Here is a 23,509-nt window from a genome sequence, read left to right as displayed (position 1 = left end):
GGTTTGTGTGGTGGGTCCTCACCTCCTGGTGACAAGGGCTGAGGTTTTCAGCAAGTCCACCCCAGCCCTCAGCTCCCGGGGAGGGCAGGCGGGGCAGCCTGGGCTACAAAAACACAGAGACGGCCAGGACCGGGTACTCTTGTGTTTTTTTATTTGCATTTTTAAAAAACAATTAAATTAGAATACAAATATTAGAAAAGAGTGCCGCGCGGCTGGCCAGGGCCCCGGCCTCCCGGCGAGTTCATGCGGTGACACGGCCAGGCCGCCCACTCCGGACCGGACCGGTATTGCTTCCTGACAGGGTCGGTGGGGAGGGCGGCGGTGGAAGAGCGAGGCCCCCGGGGGTCGGGAGGCAGCCGGGGAGCCCGAGCCGCGGCGGGGCCGCCCGTGGGGAAGTGAACCTGAATTGGAGTTACCGAGGTAGCTGGCTAGAAAACGACCCCCCCACGCCACGCGGGTCCGCGACACCACGTTATTGCACATTGTGGCCGCCGTCCCGGCCGCCGCCCCACCATGGCTTCTCGACTCCGCGCCGGCGGCCGGGCCGGCGCCGTCCAGTGTCCGAGGTCCCTGCGCCCCGCGGGGCCTGCGCCGGCCCGGGCTGCGGCCCGGGAAGTGTTGATTCGCTCTCGCTTTCTCGCTTTGTATTTCCTCCTTTTTGTCACTTCACTGTTTTTATCCCCCAAGAGTTGAGTCCGGAGGTTCGGGAGCCGGGGCCGGGGCGGGGCGGGCGGGGGCCGGCGCGTCAGCAGGCGGGCACCAGGCCCTTCTGGAACGGGCAGCGGCGCTTCGGCCGGGGGCCCTCGTCGTCGTCCTCGTCGTCGTCCTCGTCCTCGTCGTCGTCCTCCGAGGATGACGAGCTGTCCAGTGTGAGGTCCACCACGTCGGCGCCAGGTTTCCCGTTCTCCGGGCCGCCCGCCGCCCCCGGCCCGCCGCCCGCGCCGCCCAGCGCGCTGCCCCCGCTGCTCCCGACGCCGGGGGTGCTGGAGGCCGGGGGCAGCCCGTTGGCGTCCGAGGTGCCTGCAGGGACAGGGACAGTGCTCAGCCGCGGCCCGGGCGGGCGGGCGGGCTTCGGGGCGGTCGGTGTGCGGGACTCACCGAGCACCAGGATGGGGCCCTGGGGGCTGCAGCTCGGCTCCTTCTCCGCACGGATTGGGCGCCAGGAGCCCTCGGCCAGGAACTCGATCTCGTCCGCGTCCTCACACTCACTCAGAATCTTCGACAGCAGCCTTGGGGGCGGCAGGGTGGACAGGCTAGGCCCGGGCCTGGAGAGCTCCTACGCACCATCGGCCCTAGCGGTCTGCCCACCAACTGGAGCCTTCCTCCAGGAAGCCCCGCGACACTGGGTGCTGGCACGGGGCTCCACCAGGGCAGAGGCACCTGCTGAGCCTGCCAGCCCCGGTACTGACGCTGCCGTCTGCCCAGAGCCCTGGGCAAGGGAGGGCTGGGGTGGAGGACCGCAGCTGGGTGAGAACAGAGGGCAATTGAGCCCAGCCGCGTGCCCAGGGCCGTCCTCACCCCCCAGTGCTAGAGCTGGTCAGGGAAGCAGCCCGTCCAGCAGGGACCCAGGGCAAAGCTGGGCATCTGCACGCTGAAGGAGTTGGGCTGGTGACAGCCTCCCAGCCTCAGTTTCCCCATCGGGAGCATGGCAGGTCAAAGGCTGACCTGACTCCGCCAGACTTGAATGGCAGGGTCTGCTGGGGACACACTCCAGTCCCTCGGCCAGCCCCAAGGGCAGGCAGAAGGCACCTGGGGACCCAGGCAAGTGGTTTTGACGGCCTCGGCCCCCTATGGTGGCTCTGGGTGACGGCAGGAGCCTCAGGTACCAGACAGCAGACCCAGTGTCTACAGTGGAGAGCTCGGCCGTCCCAAGGGGAAGAAACACGACCCCTCCCTCTGCTGCGGGACAGATTCCCCTCCTCAGGAGGCCACAGGCGGGCAGCATGGCTGCTGCCCTCCAGCACACTCACCCATCTATGATCAGCTGGTCATAGGCAGCGGGCTTGTCACACACAGGGCACATCCACGTGGGCTTCTTCTCGTTCATCTGCAGGTAGAAGACGGCGTCGAAACACTGCAGGTGTGCGCAGGTCTCCGCACGGCAGGGAACCGACAGCCGCATCTTCACCAACTGAGGAAAGGACGGGCGGGAGGTGAGGGCTGCCACTCCACCACACACGAGGCCGACCACCCACGTGGCTGGGGACAGATGGGGACTCACTGGGCAGATGAGGGACACTCGCACTCCGGTAGTGGCGATCTCACTGTCGGGGTCTAGGCGAAGCTTCTCCTTGACTGTGGGTGACAGGGGATGCGGCATCAGAGGGTGGGTCTCTCCACAGCTGACGGCGGCTGCCAGGACTCATGTAGGCCAGGCTGGCCTCCAAATCAGCTCCCGAGTCCCTGCCTGGGCACCTCTTCCAACCAGCCCCACAAACCCTGATGCAGTCCACGCAGGGGCCCCGTGGGCTCCTGAGACCTGCAGCTGTGAACACCATGGAGATGCCCGAGTCGGCAGCTTGAGGCCAGGCTAGCCCTTTAACCCAAGCCTTGCAGCTCGAGCAGCACTGACCGGGCTCAGCCGGACACAGACACAGTGCACCTGTGACCTTGGTCACCGAACAGAGCTGGTGGCCTTGGCTTGCAAAGCCTGCCTTCAACTGTCCAGGTATGAGCAACCCCAGCCGGCCTGGGCCACCTCCTCCTGCTCAGAGGTTTTGGCCTCCAAGATGGTGTCACATCACAGGGACATTCGGCCAGATGCCACCCCTCTTCAGAACAGGCTAGAGCCTAGCCTGGCCAACCCCGGACAGGAGGAGCAACAACAGGCCTGGACACCCCGAGGTGTCCTGCCAAGAAATGGCCACTGGTGACGTCCAGGGCCAACAAGGGCCCCATCAGCCAAGTGTGGGTGGGCGCTATGGGTGGCTGCTGCAGGTGCTGTCTTTCACAACCACACTCTCTCATTTTAAAGACACCTGTTACCGCCAGGTGATGACGGCCACATGTCTTTAATCCCAGCATTCGGAAGGCAGAGGCGAGTTCGAGGCCAGCCTGGTCTACAGAGTGAGATCCAGGACAGCCAGGGCTACACAGAGAAACCCTGTCTCGATTAACAAAACCAGCCAGTCAACCAACCAACCAAAGAACCCACCCATCACAAATAACCGTACAAGGGGCTGGAGAGATGGCTCAGCAGTTAAGAGCACTGGCTGTTCTTCCAGAGGACCCGGGTTCAATTCCCAGCACCCACATGGCAGCTCACAACTGTCTACAACTCCAGTTCCAGGGCTTCCAACACCCTCACACAGACATGCATTCAGACAAGACACCAATGCACATAAAATAAAAATAAATCTTAAATAAATAAAATAAATTTAAAAAATAAGGAGGGATCAAATTGGTCCAGCTTGCCTCAGGGACCCAGTCAACTCTGACTAGGCTAAAAAAAAAGGTAAATAACCATACAAAAACCCGGCATCAGCTTCCTCCCAGTGTGTCCACCTGCCCTTGCTCCCTAATGTGTGGAAGGCAGGAGGCCTGTCACCCGTGAGGCTCTGTGCCCACAGACCAGACCCCTAAACTGCCACATCAAGATCCAGACCCTAGACCAGAACTTGACCCCAGGCTGACACTCCACCTTTGCCCCAAACCCTGAGCCATCGGGCATGGGTGCCGTACACCCCGGGGAAAAGCAGGTCCCCTGGGCACGGCCAGGCCCGGAGCCTCGCTGCTTACCCAGTGCCTTGCAGAGCTCTGGGTGCTTCACACCGATGCTCTTCAACCGCTGCAGCAGGTCTGAGGAGGTCAGCTGCCGCACCAGGTACAAGGCCACGGAGTAGCTCTGTGAATGGAGTCAGGGTGGGATGATGGGGTGCGGGACGCGGGGTGGACGGGGTCGGTGTGGGGCAGAGGGGTGCTGGACGTGGGGTGGACGGGGTCGATGTGGGGCAGAGGGGTGCTGGACGCGGGGTGGACGGGGTCGGTGTGGGGCAGAGGGGTGCTGGACGCGGGGTGGACGGGGTCGGTGTGGGGCAGAGGGGTGCTGGACGCGGGGTGCGCACCTTGCCGTAGTTACCCCAGGTGACGGTGATGCGGTTGGTGGCCGAGGACAGATACATGAGGTGGGTGAGGTTGATGGGCCGGCAGGGTCTCTTGGGCTCCACACCAGGCTTGTTGGAGGGGTAGTAGCCCTGTGGACAGAGCTGTCAAGCTCAGCCCCACTCGGTCCCCATCTCTCCCCTGTCCATGTCACCCACTCCCCGGGCTGCCATGGCCTAACTCACCGGCACCGAGCAGTAGCTGTGGTTAACCTTCACAGCGATGTTGGGTGGGTACTGATCTTCCTGTGGACAGCTGGTGTCGGAGTAACAGATCCTGGGGAGACAGGGGACACGGGGCTGCGGGGGCACACAGGGACACGGGGCACAGCAGCAGAGGGGTACGGGGGTGGACAGCGTGGGGGGTGTGCAGAGGTGGGGGCCAGGGCGTTGCTCTCGTACCTCAGCACCACCTGCACGGCTTTCACTCCTGGCTGCAGCTCTCTGTGGGCAGGGCACAAGGCAGGAGTCAGCGGGCAGCGTGGACCGCCCAGGAGCACTCCCCATGGTCACCATGTGAGTAAGTGGCCACAGGACAACAGCATTCCCAGGCCACGCCAGGAAGAATCTCTGTCCATCGCAGGGGTGAGGAAGGAGGCGGGCAGAGGACCTGGCCACACCCCAGCCTGACCTCTGTCCTGCCAAATGGGGCAGGGACACAGTCATGACTGCAAGGCAGCCGGTGGCCAGGACAGCCCGGACTAGCCTGATGTGTGCAGACGGGCAGCTAGAGGCCGGGCTTCTCCAAGCACCTCACACAAGGCCACCCGAACCATCCTGTCCAAGGGACCCTGGGGACATCTGCAGATGTGTATACTGGGGAGGTCCTGGCATGCAGAGGGTGGGTGTGTGGGGTCCCACGTGCAATGTCTTGGCCCAGGTGATCCCATGGCCCCAGCACAGGTGGGCACATGACAGAGGAGCTGCTCGTGTGGACACACCTGGAGTTGCGGATCATCTCCACCTGCCTGGGCGTCAGCGCGAAGATGCACGGGCTCTCCTGCAGTTTCTCTGCACTCTGTGGGACTGAACACGCACGGGTCAGGCCGCCTGGCTGCTCCCCGGCCACAGGGCAGGAGGCCAGCCCTCTCTGCCTGGGATTCAGGGGACACGCCCGGGGTGCTCATCTTAGGCCACCACTTCACCCGCAGCCTCCAGCAGGCGGCCAGGCTCCAGGGCAGACTGCTGGCCTAGTGTGCAGGAGGCCCCAGGTCCTTTTCCAGCAGAGGGCTCTGACCCCGTGTGGACATGTGACACAGCTGTGGCCTGCAGAGCAGCCACAGCAGGCCTCTGAGGAGAGGAGGGGCATGCGGGGTGCAGGCCAGCCACCCCAGTATGCGGGAGCTGAAGCACGAGGATCTTGGACTCAAAAACCAGCCTCAGTCCAGGCTGGGTCTGAGGCCCAAGGGCACAGCCGTGGGCAGCAGGCCCCGAGTCCCACCTAGCACTCAAGCCCAACCACCGCCCCGTCAGGTGGCACTCCCTGTCTGGCCACAGGCACTGCCAGCGGATGAGGACCCCAGATGCTAAGTTCCTGTGACACCCTGTGTGTCAGAAGTGCCGACGCTGGGTGGGACTGGCCTGGAACCTTCTGAACCAGGCTGTGGGGGCAGCCATAGTGAGTGTAGGCACGTTCGGGAGCTGGGAGGTGGGGTGGCTCAGGTGAGGGACCGTCACACCTGCCCAGCCCAGGATCAGGTAGAGAGCCCACGGGTCCCTGAATGGTGAACGGTGGTGGCGGATGTGTATCTATCTGTAGGGCCTGAGGGACGAGCTGGAGCTCAGGGCCACCGGGGCACGCTCAGATCTGTCAGGCCTGGAGCAAACCCCCTAAGGGAGGATGGGGAGAGCCCAGCAGGGCCATGGCATGCACCTGAGCTGGCACAGGCTGGGTAGGAGTTGGGGCCCATCTACCCTCCCAGGGGCTTGTAGTGTAGGGCCGGCATCAGGCAGGACCCCGGCTGCCAGGTGTGCTCACTGCCGGGGCGGGCCCCACACCCTCTGCTGCTCCAGGGGCCGCAGGGCGTTCCCCAAGCCAGTGCTTCTGCCATGGCTGTCGGCCCCTCGTCCAACAGCCAGGTAGAGCAGTAGCCCCTGTGTCTGAGACACTGAGAGCAGGGTCTCCTCAGCAGCACCAGCTGGGACTGAACCCCTCCTTGGTAGCCTCCGTACCCAATGCCCACCCCCACTTCTCCCAAGGGTCTCACTTTATAACCCAGCTGGCCTTGAACTGCCATCCTCCTGAGAACAGGATCAACTGCAGGACTGGGTGTGAGGAGCTGGGAACCACACACAGCCTTCCCGCTCTGCCTGTCCACACCACCACCTACTTTCACTTTCTCTGGGCCACGGCTGCACGGACTGTGGGTGAGGGCCACAGCAGACACGGCACACGGACGGCGGAAGCACAGATGCTGAGGACCCACAGCCACCCTCCACAGCATGCCTGAGGCAGGGCGCACACCCGCCATCACAAAGACCCAACAGGGCAGGTGGGGACCAGGACAGGGCACCTAGGCTCTTCACGTTCATGTGGCCCCTCTTAGCCTGTGCACTCCAGGACCGGAGGGCGGGTGTTGGGGACCTAGAAGCAGCTTTGGGTACCCCTCAGCACCATGAGATAGCGACCCCTGTCACTGCCTCAGGTTCAGACAGTCTCACCAGGGGCTGTGGTGACGAGTGTTCAACTCGGAACTAGCTGCTTTCAGGGGAGGGTCAAGGGAGCCATCAGAGGGCAGCACAGTGGGCCTGTGTGCATCCTGGTCGTCAGGACAGCATGGAGACCAGCACTGGGAACAGGTACTACCCAGCTCCACTGTGGGACTCGGGTGGGTGGGCAGGAGCGAAGCAAGGGCTGTGGTTCACCTGTGCCGCTGGCCTGCTCCAAGTCAGTGACCTGAATTGTGTATCAGAGGGTGAGGGGACGCCAGGGCAGGGGCATGTGTCTGTCAGCCCAGCACTGGGGAGGCAGCAGCAGGCGGATCTGAGGTTCAAGGTCAATCCTGCCTACATAGCAAGTTGGGCCAGCCTGGGCTACCTAAGACCCTGTCTGAAAACACGGCACACAAAAAAAATCATGCAAAAGATGAAAACAGACAAAGGAAGTACTGGAAGGAGCAATAGTGGAGGAGACCTCGTCAGGGCAGGACATTAGGGGTGCCTTTGAGGACAGAGGCATCGACCAAAGGGCCTGGGGGGTAAGTGTGGCAGGCCAATATAACCCACGCAAAGGCCCTGGGACGGACAGAACCTGACAGGTCTTCCCACAGTCAGCAAGTGCTATGGGGGACCTCTGATCCCCCATAGGCGGAGGCTAGAGCAGTGGTTCTCAACCTGTGGGTCATGACTCTTGGGGGGTCATTTGACCCTTTCACAAGGGTCACATAAGACCACTGGAAAACACAGATATCTACACTCGTAACAGTAGCAAGATTACAGTTATGAAGTAGCAACAAAGTAATTTTATGGTTGGGGTCAGCACAGCATGAGGAACTGCACTGAAGGGTCCCAGTGTCAGGAAGGGTGAGATCCACTGCTCTAGAGGAACAGGTTCCAGGCCAGCCTAGGCTACAGTTAGCTCTGCCTCAGAAGCTACGTCCCCGAGCAACAGCACGCTCGCCCTGGTGTGGACAGCAAGGGACCGTGGCAGGGACCTCGGCAGGCCCAGCACTGACGCTCCTGCCCCACACTGCTTCCTTCAGCTCAGATGACCTCAGGAGTCCCACCTTAGACCCCCTCTCCCAGGAAGCCCCCCAGCTACACATCCCTCCCCATCTGGTCCGGCACCATCCTCACTTCCGCCCTGGGCTCAGACGGGAGAGTCCTAAGTCAGTTCTGCTGCCTTGGACCTGCCTAGCCAGGGAGTGGGGAGAAATCCCCAGGGCTCCTGCAGACAAGGGTGCAGGGTGAGGCCTGGGGGCGGAGCTCAGGCCGCTGGGTCCCTGCACGCGCCCCTTGCTCTCTCTGGTCACCAGCCCTCTTTAAATGGGCTGTCAGCGTGCCCTGGTCTGCAGCTCATCTGTGGCCCTCCTCCCCTCCCCCTCTGGGTACTCAGGTGATTTATGGGTTCTGTCTGCTAGGCGCAGGCTGAGCAGGCAGCTTTTCCGGGGGATGCTACAGGAGCACGGGGCTCATTCTGGCCTGGGCAAGGGGCTGGCCACTGTGAACTGGCATGGCGGGCTCATGCTGGGGAGGGCCCAGGCCAGGGTGGGGCAGGTGTGTGAAACCCTACGTTTCAGAGCTTGAGGGATCACGGCCTTGCACCCAGCATCAGAGCTCCCAATCCAGCAGCCCTCAGGGTGTGGGACCCAGGGAAGGGGGTGCCCTGGTGGGGAGGCAGGCGGGGCGGGCTAGTCTCTTTGTTCAAGCTGCTGGTGTAGACAGGGGAGCACGCTCTCCCGGAGATCAGGTGACCAGGGTCCCTGGGGGCTCAGGGCACAGCAATGCATTGTGGGGCTGGCTTGCTCTGCAGGAAGGAAGCCAGCCATGCAGGCTGGGAGGCTGAGGGTAGGGGGCAATCTCCTGGCACTTGGGTCATCCTTAGGACGATACCCAGTCAGCTTGGCCCCAAGCTGCCAAGAGCTGTGGAGACCTTGGGGGAGGCCGCACTTGAAGCATGGCAGGAAGGAATGGTGGCCAGGCTACAAGGCTCTGCCGTGAGCGCCTTTCAGCTCCAAGGGTGTCAAGGAAGGAGGAGCCTCAGGCCAGGGGTGGAGCCTGAAGTCAGGGGGTGGGGCCTTCCTCAGATGCTTGCAGCAGCACAATTGAAACACAAGGGGGACGTGCAGCGGAGTGAAAGGGAAGTCTCCTGAGAGCAGGCTGCAGGCAGAGAGGCCTCTGAGAACCATGTGGGGTGGCACAAGAAACAGCCCATCTTGGAGCCTGCCGAGTATTGGGGTCCAACCTCTAGCTCTAGAAAGAGGCAGGCAGAAGAGCCAATGAAGGACAAGGAAGTGTCTCTAGGGGTACTGGGTACCTGAGAAAGCCCCAGGTCCTAGATGTGGGCCCATTAACAGGCCAGAACCTCCTGCTATCAGGCCTGCCAGGGGCAGAGCTAAGGGCAGACCCTACTCTACGCCACGGCAGCACAGGAGGCCGTCTAGGCCCCCGAGGATGGGGTGTGACGGTCTATGCTATCTGCTAACCTGACAGCTCAGAACACGGCTAGCTCCACTTAAATCTGCTTTTCGTTTTTTTTTGAGATCGGGTCTCATGTAGCCCAGGCTGGCCTCAAACTCACTGTGTAGCTAAGGATGACCTTGAACTCCTTGAATTCTTCTTCTCCCATCTCCAGGTGCTGGGGGTAACTGGACTTGGCCGCCATGCCCAGATTTTGTTCTTTTAAAAATCAGGGTCTAATTGCCCAGGCTAACCTCAAAATCATGGCACACCTCTTGCCTCAGCTTCCTAAGAGCTGGGATAAGAGGTGTGTGCCACCACACCTGGGTGCTAGGGATGGTGCTCCCGGCTCCGTGCATGCTAGTGAGTGCTCTGCTCCCTGTGCACCGACATCCTCAGCCAGTGCTCTTTGGTGGTTGTTTTTTAAAAGCCGTTTCACTGTGGTGACATATTTGTAATCTAAGAAACAAAGCTTGCCTGAAGATCAGGGGACGGAGCTAGCCTCAGACGTTCAGGTTGCTCTCTTGCAGAGGCTCTGTCAGGCTGAGGAGTTGGTGAGGTAAGAGGTGGTGGCTGTGGCTTGCTCTGCTCTGATCTTTCAGCTTTGACCCTGACATCTGGCTCCAGGTTTTTACTATAAGACCATTTAGGATTCATGTAACATTTCACTCTGTAGTTCAGGCTAGCCCAGAACTCACTATTCTCCTGCCTCAGGCCCTAAGTGCTGAGATGGCCAGTGTGACCTGCCATGCCTCCCTACAGCATATATTTTAAGCTGCTAGGTTTGGGGTGGCTGGTCATGTGGCACAGCGGCTGAGCCGACTGTGGGGATCCCCCGGCCGATACCCACCACTCACCCAACTCGGTGGGCTTCAGCAACTCGTCCAGCATGTTGAAGAAGGGCAGTTTCACCAGACGCACCTCTGGCTTAAGGGCCTTGGTGGGCAGGCGGCCGAGTCCGTTCAAGTACTTCCCGTATAGCACGGGGTAGTCCACGGTGGGTCCTGACAGGGGAGTCCTGGGCATGGGGTGCAGGGCCAGGGGGTCCAGGGGCCGCGGCGCCTGAGGGCCGGGCTCCACGCTCTTCTTGGCATAGCGTGTCTCGTACAGCTCTTTGATCTTCTTGAAGAGCTCCGGGCTGCAGTCGAACTGCACCAGCTGCAAGGCCCTGGTCACCAGCTCGTGCTTCAGCCCACTCTTGCTGCGGCCCACGAAGCCCAGCAGCATCTGCAGGTCCGACACTCGGAAGCTCATCACCATGTTCTGCGGAAGGGCGACCACAGCGGCTCTCAGCGGGTGACCTCTACCCTGCCTTGGTGGCAGCCACCAGACCCCGCCCCCTTCCACGGCCCCCTGACCTCGAGTCTCCTCTTCTGGGAGGCATTACAAGAAACAGAAGGCCTGCCCGCCCTGGTCACGGCAGGTGCATGGCCACATCCTCGGCCATCTTCCCTCACACAGCCCTGATGGAGTGGCAGAAGCTCACACTGCAGACAAGGTGTCAGGCCTGAAGCCCTGGTGAGGCCCTCTATAACCCACTTCCCGTGTGTGCTGACCTAAACTAGGGATGGCATGCTAGTCTCAGACGAGGCCCCTGGGGCACTGGGGACTGGGCCAGGCCTTACAGTGAAGTGCTCTGGACCCTGTATCTGGTCTCCACCCATCTATGCCACCCAGGGTACCCAGGAGCAGGATGGGCCTACATGAGAACAGCTGGTCCCTGAAACCAAGCACCTGCACACGTCAGTGACCAAGCTGGTGACTAAGTGTCAGAGGATGGACAGGACAAGGGATAGACCTATCAGGGTCCCTCAGGTGAAATGGCACCAACCAGCAGGGTATCCCAGAGTGGCACCTGGGCCCTTGGGTGGGTGGCCTGCACTCACAACAGCTGACACCTGGCATGGCAGGTCCCCTGGGAGACAGGCCAGCCAGTCCCTGGGACCTGCTGTGTTCAGTCCTGCTGCTGGCCTGGACTAAATGAAAGCGGGAGGCAGAATGGGACTTCCACGGGACTGGCTGATGGCCCACGTGGCAGGAGGAGACACAGGTGGCTGACTCAGGCCCTGAGCCCCAAAAGAAGCCTGCAAGACACAGAAAGGCCACCCCACAAGCCCAGAGGCCGGAGCCCCAGGGATCCAGCCCATTTGGTGGCTACCTGGCCACTTGGGTCGCATGGCCCTGGGGAGCAAGAGCAGTGTCCTGGGCGGCCCCAAAAAGCACCTGGGACTTGGGGTACCAGCACTACAGCATGACCCAAGGCCTCCTGGTACAATGGGCTGGGCTGGAGTTTGGCCCAGTGGCTACCAGGCTTTTCAGAGCTCCTGTTGGGGAGCCGTGACTTTCCAGGGACTCCACGGTAAGTGGCCCTTGGGCACTGCCCACTGTCGTCGTGGCCCTGAGCTCCCACCTCGCAGCACACTCAGCAGTTTGTACTAGAACAGCCCAAACCCCAGAGACCAAGAGAGGGGTGCACTGAGGGGGAGCTGGCCGCGATGGTCCAGCCAGAGCCAGGGGGCTCTGTGGCCCCTGCAGAAGTCCAAGAGTCCTGTCACCCAGGACGGATGGCAAGCATCCCAGCAGCCAGGTCGCTGCCATATGGTCTGGGTCGGGTTTCTCAGCAGCTGCTACGCCCAGAGCAGCCTGCTAGGGACAGCAGGGCACTAGGACAGGAGCACAGGAAGAAGCCTCCATCCATCTCCCGGAGCGTACTTCCCGCCCTGGCACCAGCTACCAGGGCTGGGTTTATAAACAGCACCATGGCTGCTAGAGCATTCAGCTTGGGCCCCGATGAGAAGGGACAGCCCAGGCAGACAGAAGTGGATGCACTCAGGCTGTGTCACGAGCCTAGGCTCTCCAGAAAGCTGAGACCCCTGACATGGGGCCAAAGGATGAAGGTGGCATTCAGACCTACTGAAGGGACTTCTGAATGGTCCATTCATTCACAAATGCCATGATCGCCTCCCATAAGCCCCAGTGGAACCCAAAAGACAGAATCTCCAGCCCACTGTGACACATTATAGGAAAGCTACAGGAAGAATGGAGTGTCTCCATCACACTCAGGGCAGTGTGGGGTTGTGACAGGGGTCCCCCCGGACCTGCATTAGTTCACCATTACAGAGATTCAAAAGGTCAAGTTCAACTGAGGTATGACAGGGGGTCCAGAGGGTCAAGCAGAAGGGGAGGTCAAGCCATTGAGGGAGGAGGTGGACACAGAGGCTTGGCCTCCCCTCAACGCTTCAGGATGCTACAAGGGGGTTGCAAGCAGTAAGACTGAGCCTGGGACCCGTACAGTTCACATGTTCCCATCCTGAGTGTCTCAAAACTCTGACTACATATATGGTATACATCTTGGGTACATGAATGGGGGAAAAGAGGAGCACACTTTTTAATCTGAGCCTCTAGAATCACCCTAAAGGTCCAAGTGGGGAGAGAAGAGCCATGTAACAAGAGAACCAGGAAAGAAGGGGTGCAAGTTTTGACCTTATGGGTGGGAAGATGCCTAAGGGACACTGAGGTCCAACAGTAACTCAGGAGGGAGGAGTATGCTGGGAGCACTGGATGGATGCTGAGCCACGCCTCAGGGAGGTTTAACAGGGACAGAGCCCTGGTATCTCAAAGCAGAAATGGGGGGGGGGGCAGGCCTAAACAGTCCTCCCTTGGACTCAGTCAAGGGATCCTATGAGGACCAGTCTGGGGAGCAACACAGGAAAAAAGGGGGTGGATGGTCCTGTGGGCTAGGCCAGGGAGTATCGAAACCCCACAGGATGATTCACCAGGATGTAGAGGTTAGAGGTGGGGTAGGAACACTGGGCAATGAGGTACCCCACGGCTGACTTGACCTCCAGAAGGGACCCGGGTACACAGGACTTAAAACAGGGCAGGGGACCTTCCCAAGACTCGGAAGTACCAAGGCGCCAGGGGGACAGGGGAGGCAAGGGGGCAGCCAGTGTGTAAGTAGGCAAGTGTCACAAGCGGGGAGCGGTTCTCGAGGACTCGGAGACTCTAAAATGAACTCGGGCACTCAGAGTTGGACTGAGTCTGGAGTCCGACTTATTCAGTAGAGGGAGGTGTCAGAGGGGACCCCGAGAATCAGAGGACTTGTGGCACTCCCTGCAGACCTTCCCCATGCTGTCCCGGAGGGGAGGAGAGATGGGGGGACCCGGACCTAGTCCTCGTTGCCTTGGAGACGGGATGGACAAGTCACTCTGCATTCCGCGGGCTTGGAGACCACAGAGGGACCCCCCGGTCCGTCCCAGTGGGGCTGTCCCGAAGCAAGGGACAGTGCCTGCACCGGGGAAGCCGAGTCCCCACACTGCAGGAGCCTTCAGCTCGGGTCGGAACTGGAGTGACAGGAGCCGGGGGGACACTCCGAAGACCGGGCTGGCGACCCCGCCCCCGGTCTCCCCGCCCCCCGCCAAGAGCCTCAGCCCGCGTCCCGGTCGCGGCCTCGCCGGCCCGCACCGCCACAGCCCGCACCGCTCCCTCCCAGCTGGCTGCGAGGCGCCGTCCGCACCGCGCCACCCGCCGGCCCCGGCCCGCGCCAGCGCCGCTCACTCACTTTGGCCTCCACCAGCTCCGCCGCCATCTTGGCCACTAGCGTCCCCCGCGCCGGGAGGCCCCAGCCGCCGCGTCACGTGACCGCCCTCGCCTGGGGGGCGGGGCCTGCGCGGGAGCCAATGAGAGCTCTCGCTGGCTCCTCCCCCCCACGCCCCCGCGCCTGAGAGGCGGGAGGCTGCGTCGTGCGCACGCGCGCCCAGGCGCCACCGCCCGAGGATCTGACCAATCACAAGGGACAATGGCCAAACTCCGCCCCTGTGCTTATTTTTCAAGGTGCTGCCTTGGCCACGCCCCCTAGGGGGAGGAGTCTAGCTTCTTAAAGGCGTAGTAGCCCTACCCGCAGCATCATTTTTCTTGCTTTTGCGGAGTGTGCGCCTACAGTTCTCCTGCTTTAAAAAAGAAAAAAAGACGTTTATTTATCCATTTAATGTGTACATGTGTGGAAGTCAGAGAACAGTCCAGGAAAGTAGGTCCTCCAGGGATGAGGTCGTCAGGCTTGGCGGCAAACACCTTCACGCCCGTGCCCTCTCACTGGCCCCACCTTCTTCTAAAGAGAGTACACGCTCGGCCCCCTGCCTCGTTTTCAATTGGACTCCTGGGGGCAGCTAAACTAGTCCTTTGTTTTTATTTTTGAGGCAAGGTCACCGTGCACCCTGGCTGTCCTGGAATTTATGTAGAACAGGCCGGCCTCCATCTCAGGTGCGCTGGGATTAAAGGCGTGCGCTGCAACGCCCGCAATAGTCCGTTTAAGGGCAGGTTTGTTGGCTTGAGGCCACGCCCACTCTCGTGTGGTCTGTTTTTGGGTGTCAAAAGACAACATTTAGAAGTTGGTTTTTCAGCGGTGGTGGTGCGTGCCTTTAATCCCAGCACTTGGGAGGCAGAGGCAGGTGGATCTCTGTGAGTTCGAGGCCAGCCTGGGCTACAGAGTGAGATCCAGGAAAAGGCGCAAAGCTACACAGAAACCCTGTCTCAAAAAAAAAAAAATTAAGTTGGTTTTTCATCTTCTCCATATGGGTTCAAGGAATCGAACTCAGGTAGTCGGGTTTGGAGACAAGTGCGAGGGGGTGGGGTGCGCGCGTTCCACGCCTCCCACGTGGACGCTGGCGGTCATTTTGCTGGAATTACTTTCTCCTTTAACCACGTGTCGCCCAAAGGGTCCCGAGGCTCGAACTCCTGGTAGTCAGGCTTGTGAGCAAACTGCCAAGCCGGGGTGAGCCATTTCACAGGCCCCGCCCCCATCCTGGTTCCCACTGCGGGCGCAGCGGCCACGCCCACTCCCGGATGAGCTCGGCCTTTTCAAAGTGCGCAAGCACCGCCCCGCGCTTCCGTTTCACGGGGCGGGGCCTCGGCCACCCCGAGGGGCCCTTAAAGGCGTACGCTCTGCCCACCCTCGCTGCTCGGCGGCTCTTGCTTGCTACTGCTCGTCCTTTGGAGGGAGGGAGAGTTTGGGATGAGCGGAACGCGGCCAGGCAGGTGTCGCTGTTCCGTGTGCAGCGGCTGGCAGGTGCAGGTCTCCCCTGGCCGAGTGGGATGGGGTGGTGCGCTCAGCCCGTCCTGCGCGGGGCACATCCGGGTTCCGCGTGCACATGGCTGGCTCGCTCCAAGCAGCACAGACGCACAGCCCCAAAACTGCCAATATAACTAACATGAAACTGGGAATATAACTGATATTCCCAGCAACTGAGAGGCTGAGGCAGGAGGATTGGTAGTTTGAGGCCAGCCTGGGCAATAAAGAAAAGACCTACGTGTCAAAGAAAAATATTTTACCTTCCCTTCTTTGGGGTGATAGCATTCAGGTCACTCTCCGGCAGGCCACTCAACCCCGTTTGTCCGGACTAGATGTAAAAACTACCAGAGCTTCGTACCAACCCTGACCTCTCAAGAGCCCCTTTGCCTCCATAGATACAGATTTAAACTCTTTTCTTTTGAAACCGGGTTTCACAAAGCCTAGGCTGGCCTGGAAATCCCCTATGCAACCCCCGATGTATCCCTGAGTTTCTGATTCTCCAAGTGCTGGGATAATAGGCATGGACCACCACACCGTATGTGATATGGAGGATCAAGCGGGGTCCATGACTGCCAGGCACGCACACCACCAGCTGAAACCCGGCCCCTCTTGGACTCTTAATTTTTTAAATATTTTTAAATTTTATTTTATGTGTCTGTGTGTTTTGTCTGCCCGCATGTGTGCATGGTACCTACAGAGGTCCGACCACCTGGAACTAGTTACAGAGGGTGGTAAACTACCAGGTGGGTGCTGGGAACTGAACCTGGGTCCTGTGCCAAGGGCAGCCAGCGCGCTTAACCACCAAGCCGTCTCCCTGCCATCCATATCCATCTCCCCAGAATTGTACTCCATGTGGTGTGTGTGTGTGTGTGTGTGTGTGTGTGCACACGTGCGCGCGCGTGTTTTCCCCCCTGTCCTGAATCTCACTCTGTAGCCCAGGCTGGCCTTGAACTCACAGAGATCCGCCTGCCTCTGCCTCCTGAGTGCTGAGATCAAAGGCGTGCACCACTACCACCCGGCTCATAGTGTACTCCCTGAGGTAGGAGCTCTCTCTAGGTGGCTTGGCACTCCCTAGCTATAGACTGGCCTTGAGTTAATTGTTAGCAACTCACCCGCCTCAACCTCCTGAATTCCAAGATGATGGTGTGAGCCACAGTTATCTTGCTTCTGTAAATACGCAGCATAGGAGCAGTTTATTGCATGGTGACGTGGGGCGTGCTTAACACAGTGGAGAACAGGGGCAATGCCCAAGGGACCATTCAGTCTGCTGCTTTTGTGGCTTTGTTTCTGCTTTTGTTTCTTTTCATTTTTCAAACAAGGGCTCATCTCACCAAATCACCCTGGCTGGTCCGGACTGGACCCCACTGTGTAGACCCCACTGGGCTTCAAATTAGAGATCTGCCTGCCTCTGCTTCCAGGGTGCTGGGATTAAAGGTGTGAACCAAAACCAAAGGGCAGTGGTGGCCACACCTTTAATCCCAGCGCTCAGGAGGCAGAGGCAGGTGGATCTCTGTGAGTTCGAGGCCAGCCTGGTCTACAGAGTGAGTTCCAGGACAGCCAGGGCTACGCAGTCTTGAAGGGAAAAAAAAAAGCATGTGCCCCTGTTGTTGGTGTGTTTTTACTCTTTTGGCTCTTTGGGGGCCCACCACCCAGCTCCCAGATAAATCACACATGGAGGCTTACTCTTTGTTATAAATGCCTGGCTTTGGCTTGGCTTATTTCTTGCCAGCTTTTCTTAAATCATTCTGTCTACCTTTTGCCTCTGGGCTTTTATCTTCCTCTTACTTCTGTAAATCTCACTCCTATGCCGTGGCTGGCCGTGCGGCTGTGTAGCTAGGTGACTGGCCTCTGGCATCCTCCTCTCCTTGATCTCTTCCTGTGTCTTCTTTTCTTCTTGCTCTACCCAGATTTCTCCTATTTATTCTCTCTGCCTGCCAGCCCCGCCTATCCTTTCTCCTGCCTCGCTATTGGCCATGCAGCTCTTTATTGGACCATCAGGTGTTTTAGACAGGCCCAGTCACACAGCTTCACAGAGTTAAACACATGCAACAGAAAAGAATGTAACCATCTTTGCATCATTAAAAAAATGTTCTACAGCATAAATAATTGTAACACACCTTAAGATAATATTCCACAACATGCCACCACTGTACAGAAATGTTTGATTTTTGAGTCTCTTAATTTTTGGAAATATGGACTGTAAGAATTACATTAAAACATAGACTCTAAGTGTTGCATAGGAACTTTAACCCCGGCACTTGGGAGGGAAAAAAAACTGACAAAGCAGAAAGTCCCCTAACAAAGCAGAGCGGCTGGGCAAGGGCTTCCTGTAAAAAGCGTGGGCCAGCACGCAGGGGCGGAAGTCCACCGTCTTTTGTTCTCGGTGGTCCTGTGTTTTGCCCAGCGTGTAGTTAGGTGACGGAGACAGGAGGGACCCTGGGCTCGCGTGGCCTGTCTGCCCTGCAGAAATGGGCGAGCTGCTGCCAGCAGTGACTCTCACCAATAGATGGAGGAGCAGTTCCCATGGTCATGGCCGCACCCCACTCTTTTGATTTGAGACAGAGTTTCTCTGTGCAGCCCTAGGTGTCCTGGAACTCACTCTGTAGACCAGGCTGGCCTGGAAATCCGAGATCCACCTGCCTTTGGCTTCATACCATGTGGAATTAAGGGTGTGGCCACTGTCCCTTGGTTCCACTTTGGTTTATTTATTTATTTATTTGCTTTTGTTTTTTGATTTTTTTATTTATTTTTTATTTTTATTTTTTTAAAGATTTATTTATTCATTATGTATACAATGTTCTGCTTGCATGTATGTCTGCAGGTCAGAAGAGGGCGCCAGATCTCATCTCATGTATGTCTGCAGGTCAGAAGAGGGCGCCAGATCTCATCTCATTATAGATGCGGTTGCTGGGAATTGAACTCAGGACCTCTGGAAGAGCAGTCAGTGCTCTTAACCTCTGAGCCATCTCTCCAGCCCTGTTTTTTGATTTTTGAGACAGGATTTCCCTGAGTTTGTTTATTTATTTATTTATTTATTTATTTATTTATTTATTTATTTATTTATTCATTTATTCATTCATTCATTCATTCATTCATTCATTCATTTATTCATTGATTTATTGCTTTTGTTTTTTGAGACAGGATTTCCCTGAGTAGCTTTGGAGCCTATCCTAGAACTCGCTCTGTAGACCCGCCTGCCTCTGTCTCCTGAGTGCTGGGATTAAAGGCGTGCACCATCAGCGTCCTGCTCCACTTGGTTTTTGGGGCAGATTTTCTCCCTGAACCTGTCACTCACTGGCTGGGGCCCCGCCACTGGGATCTTGGGTCTCAGCCTTCCTTGTGCCGCAATGGCTCTTTGCATAGTTTAGGGATTTGAACTCAGATCCGTCTGCGTGTGCAACACACTCATTCCCCACTGAAGCGTCTCCTTGGCTCACTAACATCAACACAGCCGGACAACACTTCTCTCCAGTGACCCCAATTTCCGTTTTAAGTAGCCTTTCAGAGTGGACTACATTTCCCAGGATGCGACTGCGACCTGTAGTCACATGACATAAATCTGACCAATAGGGCGAGTGATGCGTCTTTCCTCTTACTTTTTCCTCCTTGGCGGAGGCAGGGATGATACACCAAATACCAGACCTCCAGGAAGGTTACCAACTTCCCAGGAACCTTAGAAGACAGCTAGGAAGAGATTTTCCTAAAAAAACTTACATTATTTATTTTTCTTTTTCGTGACATAGAGTTTTTCTGTTTAGCTCTGGTTGTCCTGAAACTAGCAATATAGACCAGGCTGGCCTCGACCTCACAGAGACTCGCCTGCCTCTGCCTGCCGAGTGCTGGAATTGAAGGCATGCACCGCCGTGCCCACTTTACTTGTATTATCATTAGGTTTTTTGGTTTTGGGGTTTTGGGTTTTTTGTTTTGATTTTGGAGACCCAGTGCGCCACTACCACCCGTCTACTCCTACTCGTGTTAGTTTTAACTGTGTGTACTTAAGCACATGAGTGCAGTGCCCATGGAGTCCAGAAGAGGGCGTCGGACACCCTGAGCCACCTGATATGGGTGCTGGGAATCCAACCAGGATCTTGTGTGACATCAGCCCTCCTACCCATGGAACCAAATCCCCCAGCTGGACTGTAATTCTTCATTTCACGTTTTTATCGACAAATAACTCACATAGTATATAATTTTCCTGTTTGCACAATTTGATAGACTTTAGTCCAGCATCCTCAGAGGCCCATGACACCATCACCACTTTCTACTTTAGAACATCGCTGTCTTCAACTTCATACACACGTATAACGTGAGGCACATCACCTATTTTTATTACTCTGAATTTTTTTCCTTTGTTGTATGCACATGCATGCATATACGAGTTTGTGTTCAGACACTTGTGTAGAGGTCAGAGTTTTTTCTTTTCTTTTTTTCTTTTTTCTTTTTTCTTTTTTTTTGAGGCAGGGACAGGAGGATCCCTGATTCCGCTGGCAGGCCAGCCTCCTAGGAGAACTGCAGATCCAGGAGGGCATGTGCCATCCATCGCGCCCAGTTTTGTACACGGAGGGAATTGAACACAGATTTGTTATGCCTGGGCTCTAGTCCAGCCATGTTGTTGTGCTGTTTTTGGTGTGAGTTCAGCCTGGTTCTCTGTGGCCCAGTCTGCCCTCTGAACTCCGGATCCCCCTGCCTCCGTCTCCCCACTGCTGGATGACAGACATGCGCCACCATGCCAGGTGGATCGTGTGATGTTTGGGCCGCTGGGGGCTCACGAGGCTGGCCCTGTGCCGACCGAGCCCTAGACCCACTCTTCATTTCTTTATTCTTACAAGTACCACATAGCATAGTTTATTATTCACTCTAAGGACCGGAGACATCCAGTAACTCACCCAAGGTCACATAGTACATGAAAGCGGAACCAGAATTTAAACTCACTCTGCGTCTAACCAAAAAAAATTTTTTTTTTCTCTGTGTAGTTTTGGAGCCTGTCGTGGATCTCGCTCCGTGGACCAGGCTGGCCTCGAACTCACAGCGATCGGCCTGGCTCTGCCTCCCGAGGGCTGGGATTAAGGCGTGCGCCCCCGCCTTTAAGCCACTCTTAAATCTGGTTGTCCCCTCCACACCGGAAAGGCAGATCCGAGAGCCATGCAGTGGCGACGCCTCGCCAGCGGGGGCCGCTGTCTCGCCCCTGCCCTCGGCGCGCACGCGCAATGGCACCTCCCTGCAGTGTTCTCCGGAGCCCCGCTCCGCACCCCTCCTCGCCCTGGCCCTGCTCTGGCCGGAACTGATCCCGCACGCGACCGCGGCTCCTCTGGCGCAGGCTCTGCAGATCTTAGGTTCTGTGCATCTGGCCCCATCCCTGCAGCAGCCCTGTCCACGCGCCCTCCCTCCCCTCAGCCCTGAACATTGTCCTGTCAGGCCAATCACGGGGAGCAAATTTAACCCCCTCTCTCCTAAAAGAAATTACTTGATCCGGCTAGTGGCGCAGGCCTTGAACCCCAACACTAGCGACCCAGGGGCAGGGGGAGTCTCTGTGGTTCCAGGCCAGCCTGTTCCGTACATGTACGGTAGGACCCTGTCTCAGAGTTCTGTTTTTAAGTTAGTTCTGTTTTCTTTTTCTTTTGTTTTTTTTTCTTTTCCCCGGTTTTTCCAGACAGGGTTTCTCTGTGTAGCTTTGCTCCTTTCCTGGATCTCACTCTGTAGCCCAGGCTGGCCTTGAACTCACAGAGATCCGCCTGCCTCTGCCTCCCAAGTGCTGGGATCAAAGGCGTGTGCCTCCCCCCCCCCTCCACCCCCCCCCTCCGGCAAATTAGTTCTATTTTAACCAGGCGGTGGTGGCACACACCTTTGATCCCAGCACTCGGGAGGCAGAGGCAGGTGGATCTCTGTGAATTCGAGGCCAGCCTGGGCTACATAATGGCTTTCAGGCTGTCCAGAGCCCTTGCTTCAAAAAACAAACACCAAAGTCTAATGACTCCTTTTTGATCCAGGGTCTGCTCTAGCCCAGGCTGACCTTGAGCTGACCCCACCCTTCCGCCTCTATGTGCCCGCATGCTCGGTTTCTGTGGTGTTTGAAACGGAACCAAGGACTTGGTATGTGTTAGGCGAGCCCAGCCCGATTGCCTTTTTATTCGTTATTAATGTGGGTCACAGAACCTCGCAGAGTGGCTTTCTCTGTCCACCATGGTTTTGGGGGCAGTCTTAGGTCATCAATGCACGACAAGCGCTTTCGGTCAGTCAGCTCACCATCCTGTTTATTTTTGAGACTAGGTATTAATGCAGAGCCCAAGTTGTCTAGAAATTCCCACAATGCTCCGCTTCACCTTAGACAGCTTTCGGATGACAGGCCAGTCCCTCCAAGTCTGGCCCCCATCACGTTTTTGTTTTTTGTTTTTGAAACAGTCTCAGCGTAGCCCAGGCTGGCTTTGAACTCATGTAGCCGAGGATAACCTTGCGCTCCTGATCTGTCCTCCTGCTGCTGGGATGACAGGCTTGTGCTGCCAACGCCAGTTCGGCGGGGGGGGGGAGGACCCCACAGTTGCTCCTGTGCTAGGGGCGCGCTCTCCGTGCTGGGCAAAGCCCCACCCCTGAGTCTCCCCTGTGAATGAGAACCTTTGCAAAGACCCCACTCTCCCGACACTGGGGCAGGAGCTCTGTGCCTATCAGAGGGGGAAGAATCAGGGTGCAGTTTCCCAAAGCCCCCGACCAGAGGGTGCGTGCGCCGGCCGGGTGATGTGGTGTCACGAACCTGAGCCGAATTCAGGCACCTGCCACTCCTTGGGCGGCTCTGCATCCCTGCCCGTCAGTGGTCATTGACCCCTGTCGCAGAGGTCGGAGACAGACCGCAGTGGGGGAGGCGAGTGCCGGTGTATTTCAGAGCCAAGAGTCGAAAACGGCATTCTTCATTTGCCCTGGGCCGGGGCACGTTCTCTCCCCCTGCCTGCCCCCCCGGGCTCGGAGGGTGGGAAGTGTCCCCTCGGTTTAGCCCGGGAGCTCGCGGCTTCCCTGGGGGAGTTGTTCTGCACGGACGCGGGAAACAATGAGCGCCTATTGTGTGCCGGCGGCTGCGCGCCAGGGTCAGGCGAGGACAGCGGCGCTGCGCGGTCCTGCGGCGCCTCCCGGTGGCCGCGCGCGGCACGGCAGCTCGGGGGCCGGGGGCGCGCGGGACTCCAGCCCGCCGCCGCATCGGCAGGGAGGCGGAGGCAGAAGGATGGCTGCGAGGTCTGAGCTGTGGAAAGAAATCTCGTCTCCAGGGAGAAAAAATAGACGAAAATCCAGGAAAGAAGAGGTCCCGCTTGGTACTGGTTTTGAGGCGAGGATGGGGTCATTTCCGATGCCCCTGCCTCCACCTCCCTAAGTGATGGGAGGACAGCTGTGTCACCGTGCCCAGCCCACGCGCTGAGATTTCCTTTCTTTCTTTCTCTTTTGTTAGGTCTTGTATTTCGAGGCAAGGTTTCCCTGTATAGCCCAGGTTATCCTAGAACTCGCTCTGTAGACCAGGCTGGCCTCAAACACTGAGATCCTCCTGCCTCTGACTCCCAGTGCTGGGATTAAAGGCGTGCGCCACCACGCCTTTTTTTTTTTCCATTCCTGGCGACAGGAGGACCAGGAATTCAAGGACAACCTCCACAGCCTAGTGGGTACAGGGCCAGCCTGAAACCTTTGGACAGGCTAACCGACACCCTGTGGTGTCGCACCCAGGCCCGGGGGTGGTGGCGCACGCCTTTAATCCCAGCTCTGCAGAGGCAAGCGGATCGCTGTGATTTGGGGCCAGCCTGGGCTACGTAGAGAGACTGTGCTTCCTACGAAAAAGGTGCAATAAAAACGCACATCGGTGGGGTTTGCAGAAGCAGCTCGCGGTGCCCGAAGCTGGCGGTCTGCAGCTCCCCCCCCAGGTGTCAAATTACATAACAACCTCAGGCCGGGAAGCCGGACTCGGCCCGGCCCTGCCCGGTCCGAAGCTCACAGTCCCGCTTGTCCCGATCCACCCGGCCTCTGGCGAACCGTCTCGGAGGCGACCGCGTCCCGAGCACCTCAGCTTCAACACCGAGCGCGGGGACCTCGGGCCGGGGGTCCCGGGCCGGAGCCGGCCACACCCGGGCGGCCCACGGCCACACCCGCGGCGCTCGGGGGGTTAAATCCCAGCCGCGGGTCCGCGCACGCGCAGTGCCCTCCGCAGCCGGCCCCGGCCGCCGAGACCCGCGGCGCGCGCGCCGTCACGTGACGC

At 58.3% G+C, this 23,509-nt stretch overlaps 1 protein-coding gene across 3 annotated transcripts; it reads right to left on the bottom strand.

The window, feature by feature from the left end:
- Positions 1 to 619: 619 nt before the first annotated feature.
- Positions 620 to 13,900, bottom strand: Pias4 (protein inhibitor of activated STAT 4). 3 transcript variants are annotated; one of them, XM_059252039.1, is made up of 11 exons: positions 13,780 to 13,900; positions 10,076 to 10,481; positions 5,042 to 5,126; positions 4,503 to 4,544; positions 4,287 to 4,377; positions 4,065 to 4,193; positions 3,739 to 3,844; positions 2,222 to 2,295; positions 1,971 to 2,131; positions 1,099 to 1,229; positions 620 to 1,020 (listed from the first exon to the last, which is right to left on the bottom strand). In XM_059252039.1, exons 1-11 carry the CDS (start codon positions 13,804 to 13,806, stop codon positions 746 to 748), a joined length of 1,527 nt encoding a protein of 508 aa, XP_059108022.1. In that variant the 5' UTR covers positions 13,807 to 13,900; the 3' UTR covers positions 620 to 745. The 3 variants fall into 3 exon arrangements, with proteins under 3 accessions (XP_059108022.1, XP_059108024.1, XP_059108023.1); XM_059252041.1 differs by having other exon boundaries at positions 1,971 to 2,047; XM_059252040.1 differs by lacking the exon at positions 13,780 to 13,900 and adding an exon at positions 10,577 to 10,697.
- Positions 13,901 to 23,509: the final 9,609 nt, after the last annotated feature.

Source organism: Peromyscus eremicus, unplaced genomic scaffold (genome assembly GCF_949786415.1).
Source record: "Peromyscus eremicus unplaced genomic scaffold, PerEre_H2_v1 PerEre#2#chr22_unloc_1, whole genome shotgun sequence".
NCBI classification, from domain to species: Eukaryota; Metazoa; Chordata; class Mammalia; order Rodentia; family Cricetidae; genus Peromyscus; species Peromyscus eremicus.
Note: the sequence above shows the minus strand (reverse complement) of the source record. Positions and strands in the feature narration are given on the sequence as shown.

Coding starts and splice junctions, on each gene's coding strand:
- Pias4 (XM_059252039.1), bottom strand. CDS start 13,806: ATGGCGGCGGAGCTGGTGGAGGCCAAA. Junction 10,482..13,779: donor CGGAGCTGGTGGAGGCCAAA/GTGAGTGAGCGG, acceptor GCCCTTCCGCAG/AACATGGTGATGAGCTTCCG. Junction 4,378..4,502: donor GCCGTGCAGGTGGTGCTGAG/GTACGAGAGCAA, acceptor CTGTCTCCCCAG/GATCTGTTACTCCGACACCA.